The sequence below is a fragment of the Varanus komodoensis genome, unplaced genomic scaffold (genome assembly GCF_004798865.1).
Source record: "Varanus komodoensis strain SLA01 unplaced genomic scaffold, ASM479886v1 scaffold20_1, whole genome shotgun sequence".
Lineage (NCBI taxonomy): Eukaryota > Metazoa > Chordata > Lepidosauria > Squamata > Varanidae > Varanus > Varanus komodoensis.
Window position 1 is genome coordinate 12,322,561 of NW_025335587.1, and position 9,744 is coordinate 12,332,304.

Below are 9,744 nucleotides of genomic sequence, written 5' to 3' on the forward strand. Positions count from 1 at the left end.
TGTTAGCTTAGGGAAGCGCATAATTTCTCATTGCTAGTGCAGTTTTATAGCTTGGTGTTTGTGTGGCTTTTACTGTTGTTCTTATTTATTTTATTTTACTTTTATTATATTTATATGCCACCAAGCAGTCCGAAGGGTCCTCTTGGTGACAGACATCAATCAACAAAGCCAAAATCCAAAAATGTGACAATTTCAGAATACTAAAATCAATAAAAGCACTATAAACACCAATAAACATATGAATAACAATAATTTAACAATGATCATTCCAAATCATGTCTGGGAGAGACGCACCACCGTTAACGGTACTATTATCTAGGATTCCCACAGGGTTGTATCTAGACCGATTCTTGCTTAGAGTAGATCCCTAGAAATCAATAGTACTTAAGTCAGTCATGACTCCTCTAATTTCCACTGGTTCCAACAGATCTGCTCCAAGCAAGACTAAGTCTGCATCCAACCCACAATTATAACCGACACTTCTGCCCAGTTTTTCTGTCGGCGGGCCAAGGGACTCCCCCGCACAGTGGGCGTGCTTGCACGTCTGTTGGGCATGTGTGTGCAAAGCCTGACGTGCAACCCTCCCCAATCCTACCTCACAGGGTTGTTGTAAGGGGAAGATTGAGAGGAGAATTATGCAAGCCACCTGGAGTTCCTCGAAGGGAAAGAAGTCGGGATATAAATGTAATGAATGAAATATGAAACTCTGGGGACTCTGCGTGCATTGGGAACAGTGTGCATTCTGGCTGAGAGAATGCCCTGCAGGTCTGAAAAGGCCTCTCACCCGAGGAGTAAAGATGGCATCCAGTGTAGCCCCCCCCCCCAGCCCCCCAGCCCGGCCAGAGATCCTCAAACGCGAGCAGAGAGGCGCTGCTTTTATTATCCTCTCTGCTCCCCCTTCGGTGCACCAAGCCTTTCTTCCCCCACAATGGCCCCCACGGAGATTTTGGTTATCCCTAATCCGGTGACCCTCCAGGTTGGACTTCTACAATTACGTGATTTCCCCGGAGAGGCGTTCTTTCCACAAGTAGAAAGCGGAAGGGGACACCAGTCAGCCGCTCTCCCCCGTACTGCTGTGGCATTGAGGGAGTCCTCTCTGCTCCCCTGAGACCCTGGCAGTGTAATTCCTCGGGGGGGAGGGGGGAATGGCAAGGAAATCTTTCATCTTTGCAACTGGCTGATGGGGCACCGATTCTCCACCGCTGAGGGAGAGACATGAGAGGCATGCTGCAGAGCGTTTACCTGGTACTTCAGCTAAGGAGTTTGGACCTGTTTTGTAGGGTTTTCCTCCTTTTATCGACAATCCTAAAAATCACAAACTTAAACCATTTACATTATAATACAATGGGATATTCATCTTATTATACACACAATCGCTTCCAAAGCTTAAGCTGACCAGCCTGCCAGCCAGTTCCCCACTTGGTCTTGCGTATTGTTTGAGTCCCTATCACAGAGCAATGGTGGGTGCCATATTTCCATAAAATCATCTTGTTTTATTTATCCTCTATATAGTCTAATCCGATTAGACTATTTCTCCATCAGTGCAACCATCCCTATTCCATTCAGAAACCTTTGCAAGGGAAGTCTTGCAAATGCACCCATTTTGTAGGTTAGCCGATAGAATCTGGAGTTTGCAGCATGGGCTTCATAGGCAGCAATTTTGCACGTTACCAGAAGGTCCGTTGCCCAATATTAGAAAATGACGACCAATCTGAGTCAGTTAATCCATTGACATGCGGTCAGTTAAGACATGGAGAACAGCTGCATAAATTTGCACATCAGCCAAAAGCACATTCTGAAGCCGAAAACATTCTTCCGTCTGTTTTTAGAGGAAGCATGCCTGGTCAGGGCAAGCATCGTCTTACAAGAGGCAATTCCCCTCGAAGAGGAAGGAATGCCTCTTCTGAGATCGTTCTTGCCATCTGCGTGTTTGAGAAGTCAAGTTTATTTATAAACCCCCTTTCTGTAAAGATGGCAGGCAAAGCTGGGTTTGCGACGGTTAAATTTACAGCAGCATAAAATGGTTATACAAGCAAAGAGGTCATCAAACAATTGGAGAAGCATTTCAAGAATTGGTGTGATACTTTGATTCTTAGTGATTGGACATTCCCCCATGTTGGAATGATCATATTAAATAGTATTTAATACTATTTAATATTTTGAGACACCCTGCCTCGAAAAAACAAAAGCAAGCAGAATTCAGCAGCAACAAACGTTCAAGCGTGTTGAAGTACTGCCGTAATGGGTGCGTTTGAGATGTTAAAATGCATTTGCATGGTGGGATCTTCTGTTAACTTTGAGTGGCACTCCTTTTGGAAGGACGATTTCCATCTTTTCCTTTCTTTGTTCCTGAACCTGGAATTGTGGAGGACAGGGAAAAGCAGCCGTGTAGAAGTGGATCTCCTCTCAGGGGTGTCTTTCCTTTGTCAGGTTCTCTACAAGACAGCGTGGAGCGAAAGCGTGGAGCGGGACTGCGCCTCCTACTGTGCTAAGAAGTAGGTATCAAAGGGGGCTTCATGACCTGCCAGGAGCCCACGCTGTAGATTTTGGAAACCTGCAGCTCCTCTGCAAACTGCCTGTTGCTCTGGAAACGTGAAAGTCACGGCTACACAGCTTTCGGTCAGCGGTTTAGTGTGTTTACGGTACAATCCTGATCAGAGCATGCTGGGAGTTGTAGGCCTTTTTTCGGCCTGACATGCACAGTGGGATTGTGTCCTTGCTTGGTTTAAAGCCATTCGGTCAATTAAGCCGGGCAGCGTGCAGGAACCTCAGAAGAACCCCTGTTGGGGAGGGGCCACGTTTGGTGAGGCGTCCTTGTTCCCATTTGCAAGGGACAGAATGTCCCTTCTGTGACCAGCGTCACACACCGTCTCGAAACAAAGAACGTCGGCCGCCGTCCTCCATTCTTTCTTCCCAGTATGGTTTCCTCATGCAGATGTATGCAGATCTGGAATGACCAGCTAAGCAATTAGAGCTCCTCATATTATTAATCAGCCAAGATCTAAGGAAAGGGAGGCTGCCGGGGGTGGCGCAAGGGGGGTCGTTCTGCAGCACTTGGCGGTCCGTTCACAGATGCACGTCTCTGCCGCAACCTTTGCGAATCGCATCCAGTCTCCTGTGATCTAGCAACCCCGCCCGTTGTGGCATTGCAGGCACCCCAGAACCCCGAAACAAGCCGTGCATTCTGGGGGTTTTGGAGGCACCTTGCCAGGTTGGAAGCCCACATGGCAGAGGGACGCAGGAAGGTTGTGCTCGATAGGCAGGGAAAATCAACCGCCACTTGGTTTCCCCATGACCAAGGGAGAACCCAAAGCTGAGCAGGTGGAGAAGATCTGAGGACACGGTTCATATGGGAGGAGGCGGCCGTAAGGACGTGCAAACGGGGAAGGAGCCAAGAGCGATCGCCTGGGCAGCGTCGATTTCCCAGAGGGGCCAGCCGGGAGCTTCTGGGACGCTCACAAGTCCCTTCTGCTCTGCCCAGTCTCTGCCTTTCCTCTCGCCCATCCGCTTACACCTCTCTCCTGTTGGTGGGAGTTTACTGAAATTGTAAGTGCCTCCGGGCAGAGGCTTGGCTGCTCCCGCTTACAGGGGTGCTAGGAAGAGGGTGGCGATGCACGGAACTGACCCCTCCTTTGGTCTCTTGCAGGTACGCTGACCACCTGCACAAGTTCCACGAGAACAGCGACGCTGGCAACATGTGGCAATGAAGGCGGCTGCTCAGGCAGCGTGGACCCCCCCCCCCGGGCGCTGCCCCACGGTCCTTCCAGGGTGTGGGGCGTCCACCCTCGTGCTGTCCTCTCCCCGCTCGTTCCGCTTCCTCTTTCCCTCTTGTAGCAATTGGGCTGCAGGGTCACAGCCAAGGCGGTCTCGGGACGGGTGCCACCCTTTCGGAATGGCCTTCCACTCTTCTCCGCGGTCTCGGGAACAATTCCAAGTGTCTTGCGCCCCTTTTTGCTCAGTATGTCTTGGCTTTGCTGCTTGGGGCACACTTCATCCACACAGTTTTGGCTGTCCGTGGAAGCCCCGACAAGCCCTCCCTGCGGAAGTCCAAGCGTGGCGCTGAGCTTGTATCCCCAGGTCAGCCTTTCCCCACCGGACGCCCTCCAGAGGTGTTGACTACCTCTCCCATGGCTGGAAATGATGGGAGTTGCAGTCCAGCGCGTTGGAGGGTGTCTTCGGATTGTCTGGCCAACTCTCTCTGACAATCGCTCCTTTTTGACCCAGAAGTCAGATAGTTCTGTAACAAGAAAAGCCATATTGCTCAAATTTCCATGCGTAGGAGTCCCACTGTGGACAGAAACTGGCACTCCCAACGGCTGTGGGGATGCTGATGCTTCACACACTGTGTTTTGAAAAGGAAGTATGCGCAACCGAAACGTGCCTGGTTGGCTAATTGCGTCCCCACGCATGCACGGGCAGCCCCTGGCATTTGTGGCAACGTGTGCGCAGGTTTCCTGCTCGATCCCATGCGATGCAAGCCTTGATCGTACAGCAGAAAAGAAGGGCACCCAAATTCTCTCGCATTTAAGACATTTAAGTCTCTTACCAAATAACTTGCTTTGCTTAGGTTTAGCAAAGGTGGAAAACAAGCGTGGGGCAAAGATTGCTTATCTGCTTTGAAATGGTAAATATTCTTCCTTTTGCATGGCTGGCAGGAAATTTCTGTTGCAAGGGTTCACTTCCCGTTTCTTATTCAATTAAGCGATTGTTCTGCCCAGCTGTTTAGCTCATCTTTCCTTTTGTAGCAGGGTGACTTGTGTCCTTTAGAAACCTCAGCCTTTAGTGCACTCAAGCACACCCGCTTTGTCCTCCGGCTTTGAAAATCCAAGGAATTGTGATTTTAGATGGTTAGGATTGCATTTTGAAACTGGCAGTGGGCAATTCCGAATGGAAAACGCAGCTCTTTTCCTGTCCTGTTCTTCGGATGATTATGTTGCTTCCGCTCCGTGTAAGGTCCCCACTGCTTAATCAAGCTTTTTGCAGTAGAAATAAATGCCTGAAAGAATTGTTGGGCTCGTGTGTAACCGGTTGGCACTTGGGATCCCGTGGGTGTCTGGAGCCTCGCCGAGCTCCACGTTTTGCAGGGACAGGCACATGGGAGGCGTGTCATGAGGGGAGCCGGCTGGAGCCGGGGGTCAGACTAGATGGCCCAGGAGGCCTCTTCTGGATCATTCTGTTTCTCTGTTTCTATGAAAATACCACCTTAGGCTCAACCAAAAAAAACCAGACCAGACATCCAAATAGGTGTTTTTTGAAGATGGGCTTGAAACTCCTGCCCATTTAAGTAAAAAAGTTGAAGGTTCTCAACGCATCGTGTCAGAGGAGGGGAGCTTTTCTCCTCCCAGTCTGAAAAGCAGTCACGGTGGTGGCTGCATGCGGTCCAGTTGCTCCAGCATGAGCGGCTACGGTGACATCACAGGAGGGCGTCCCCAGAAAGTGCTGTCATTGAGGCTGTGGCCTCATGTTGCTCGCCCTTTTTGTGCTCTGCCTTCCACTTCGCCTGTCCTTGTGACCATCTTCCTCCGATTTGTGCTGACCATTTGTTAGTTTCTAAGAAGCAAGTAATTCAAAAGAGCCGGTACGTCAGTGGAGATTAAAGGCTGGCCCAGTACATCAGTTATCTGTATAATAACCTCTTCCCAAATGCAGCAGCTACTGGCGCTGCCGAGCCATCTGTTTAAAAGAAACTTCAGCAAGAGCTGAGCCAGCAACGAGCGGAACTAGACAACTTAATACAGAGATGCCGCAGCCTCCAAGAGACACGAGGGGAAGTTTGGCTGCAGGAAGTGTGGCCGCAGAGCTGCAGGTGCCAAGTGCCGATCCTCTGATGAGGCGAGCCTGAACCGCAGACTGCACACCTGCGGGAGCATTCGTGGAAATGCCCCTCAGAGAAAACAACAGTCATGCGAAAGACTCAGACGGGCGTCATGCCTCGAGGGCTGTTGGGCTGCCAGGGAGGAGCACCAGCCTGGGGGAGCCCGGACCCCAAAAGGGGCAGCCAAGGAGGGATTCTGTGGACACGATCCTTGCTGTGGAGTTTGACCTCCTCTTCTGGAGCGCATTAATTTAAGCCAGAGATGGGGCAGCCCTGGCCTGCAGACATTGCTGGACTCCGGTGCCCAGCAGCCCGAGCCAACCTGGCCAATAGTAGGGGTGATGGGAGTTCTAGTCCAGCAACTTCTAGTGCAGCGTCGCTCTCCCTGACCCTGGGAAGGCCACGGTGACCCTCAGTACTGGTTGCCACATGGGCTTCCGAGCAGCATCCACTGGGGCAAAAGGAAATGCGGACTGAGGCCTTCGCTCCCACCGCAGGATCCTTATGCTGTCGAGAGTTTCAGGAACCGATAAATGCACTTCATCCTCCAACAAAGTCAGCCCTCATCAACTTTGGTCCAAACATACCAAAGTCCAAAGGAGGGGAATTTTGCTTCAGGATACAAGCCAAGGGTTTGACGCCGTTCAGAGAAACCGCTCGCGAGAAGGATTTACGCCTTTCCACTGCTCTGACGCACAACGGCCCCCAAGATGGCGTAGCCGTCCCCAGACCTTTGGAGAGATGGAAACAAAAACAACGGAGGAGAATTGGTGTTTACTTCCCAGGATGTTGCTCGCTCTTAACTGAAGGACCTCATCGTGCCGTTTCCTCTGTTTTGCATAACTTTGCAAAGTGCCTCTCTTTTCTGGATGGATATCGTCCACAGCATCTGTTTTCCGCAGTTGTGCTAGGAATACAGGAAGCTGGTCCATCCACCCCTACCTGGAAGTACTGAGGTCTAGAAGCTTCCGCAATACACGTGCTCTCCCACGGCGGTCCCTCCTGCAAGAGCCGCTGTGTGGGGGCTCAGACAGGCCTCCTTCCCCGATGCCAGGAGCTGGACTCGCAGCTGCCCGCAAGGCAAGTGTACGGTGACGGATGCTGGGGACCTTCAAGTGAGGTTTGTGCTCGAGAGCGGCCTCTCCCTCTATAAGGGTGCAGACCCGATTGTGTGGGTCGGCCCCCGGAGCCGGATGGATCCGGACGGATTCCTGAAGGCCCTGGGGGAGTTTCCGGCTGACAAGACTGGCGCTCCTGTCAATGCTTTGGTTGAGCTATGGAATGGGGAAATGACCAGGGCTATTTGCACGACCGCTCCCAAGCGTCCTCTCCCGCCGGGCAGAGCCCACTCTTCCCCTTGGTATACACCTGAATTGCGGGCGATGATCTGGTGCTCCAGCTTACGCCCGGTGTGGAGAAGTAAAGGGGCAGACATTTGTTCTCTCCCGGTCCCACAATCCCAGAATGCAACAAGGTCTCTTACAGAGCGGATTGTTGGGAGATTTAGGACAGCTAAAAGGAAGGGCTGCTTTGCACCACGTGTGGCTAGACTGGGATTCACTGGGGAGGGGAGGTGGCTTTTGGAGGCCCTCAGGAAGCAGACCACTGAGGTCATGGGCTGTTAAGAGAGAATGAGCGTGGAGGCTAATTTTAGCCATCCTTCTCTACATGCCACTGTAACGGGCCAAAATCTTGAGCGGTCAGCAGAAGGCAGCCTCTTTCCCACGACTGCAGCAAGGAAACCTCTCCTCAGTAGCCACCCTTCATAGCAATGAGTTCCTCAGTTGCTGCTGTGGATTGTACTGGCCCAAATGTCTTCCTCTTGCAAGGAGCCCCAAGGCAGCTTACAAGGTTCTCCTCCTCCTCCTTTTATTCTCACAGTAACAACAACCCTGTGAGGTAGGCTAGGCCGAGCGAGCGACTGGGCCAGAATCACCCCGGGAGCTTCATGGCGGAGGGCGGATTAGAGCCCAGATCCCCCGAGACCCAGCAGTCCAGCCGCTGCCCCGTATTCCTCATTTTGCATTTTTTGTGGGACTCGGCTCTTCCACTGTCCAGGGCAGTGCATGCTCCTCTGTCTGTACCTGGTGGGGTCCTGGACCCCCGATGTCCCAGTCTGGCCAGGAGCCAGGGTCTCGGATGCTGCACGTCTCCTGTAGTTCTGCCACCCAAGGGGTCTTTCCACCGATGATGAGCTTGCATGGCGCCTTCCGCCCTCCACAGCCAACCGCATCACTCCGACACGGAGCCACCCGCCCTTTTTCGGCAAGTGGCCATGATCCAGTGCCATTGTGTCCTGGAACCGCCGTTTGCACGCCCTCCAGAGATGACCTCTGACTCCCGGGCATGCTTACACACTGCTGAATGCATCGAGCTTGAGTCCAGCTACTGTCTGTGATCTAGGCAAGCACGGAGGGTCCCCTGCTTCCGCCGGCGTTTTCCACAACCTCCTGATGTCTGGGCCCCTCCTGACAACCGTGCAGCAGCTGGGCACCCACAGTCCAGATGCTTCGTGCAAGAGGGCCCTGCTGCATGCCTTGTGGCCAGGGGTGCTTCCCGGGTGCCCACAGCATCACAACGGGGTCCCCCGGCCTGAGCTCCTCAAGGGGATCCGGGCGATTGCCCCCAGCCGTGCGATTCCTTCTGCTCACCGGCAAGGGTCTTTCTGAGCGCGAACGCAAGTGGCTGAGCGCTGATCATGCCAGGAGCAAACGGGCCACGCAAAAACGAGGACAGCGTTTGCAAAGAACTATAAACGCAAGAAAAAGGCATTTCTGAGCCTCCCACACCCACCCAAAAAGCAGCTCAACAAGGCTCTGTCCACCTCCCCAGGATGTATTTAAAGGGGTCGTCAACAGAGGGGGAATGAAAGCTGGAGGAGGGCAAAACGGCCTTCTCATACCCACAGCATCTTTGGTAAGTAGACAGGGAAGTAGGGAAAGAGTTGGAAGGAATCTGGCTTGAGGGATCTTCCTGGGACTGTGCAAAGAGCCCATTATTGTGTTCCTACAATGCCTTTTGTACTCATCCTTCTGGCATCAGGTACAACAACACAGAGAAAGTCCCCGAAGGGATGCGGACAGCTTGCGATGATGATACGATACAGTCCCAGTCCCGTGCTTGGCAGCTTTCTGGCTTTTGCCTCATTTTTCCTAAGCCTAAGAGTTCGAAATGCCTTATCTGAGCCTTAGTTAGTTTTAAAATACGCCCTTAAGTTCTTGTCTGGGATGCATCCCCACCCAGAATGTACCACTGAGAACTCGGGAATTGAATTGGGGATGCGGAATTGGGCTCTTTCCAAGTTGCTTTGGATGAACGACACACGCTCCACAGCCCTGGCTGAAGGAGGCCAATGCATCCAAGAACAGGTCCCCCTTCAGAAAGGGCAATGCAGCCCTTTCAACATTTCGGTTTCGGCACCTTATTTTGCCCAAGACACCCAGCCGACCTTTCTGCATTTCCTCGGTTTGCCAAATGCAACCCAGCTCCCAATAGTAAACCGGTGACGGGTGGCCATTTGGCCCCCACCCCCCAGCATCAGAGCCGCGGTTCCGGGCGGGGAGGGCCTTCCCCACCACTGCTTCCTGTGGAAACAGCTTGCCCTCCTCTTGCTAAGTGCGGCGCCGGTTCCATTCAGCTATATTTGAACGCGCATCGATCGCTTCAGCTCCCTGGGCCAGGCGGACGCATCCATTTGTGGCCATGGGAACCCATTTAAACCTCTGCGGCCACGGGGGGGGGGGGGCTTGGAGGCGGGGGACGAGCGCCCATGCCAGCCACGAGGCTGTTTTCATCGCGGTGTGCCCAGAGGCTCCTCCCAGGCTGCTTTGGACGAACGAAGTGCCACAGCAGCTCCTTCCCTTGATCTCTGGAATCGTGATTTCTGGAGAAAGGCCTGGGAGCAGCTCACTCTGCACGGGGAGTGCAGC

The 9,744-nt window shown here is 52.7% G+C and overlaps 1 protein-coding gene across 1 annotated transcript in view; it reads left to right on the forward strand.

Moving 5' to 3' along the window:
* CUX1 (cut like homeobox 1) overlaps positions 1 to 5,006 on the forward strand; it is a 300,846-nt gene extending 295,840 nt beyond the window's left edge. Inside the window, exons 22-23 of the mRNA XM_044429829.1 lie at positions 2,431 to 2,495; positions 3,647 to 5,006. Of these exons, the coding sequence (XP_044285764.1) occupies positions 2,431 to 2,495; positions 3,647 to 3,707 (126 nt within the window). The 3' untranslated portion in view covers positions 3,708 to 5,006. The remainder of the gene's footprint in view (positions 1 to 2,430; positions 2,496 to 3,646) is intronic.
* Positions 5,007 to 9,744: the final 4,738 nt, after the last annotated feature.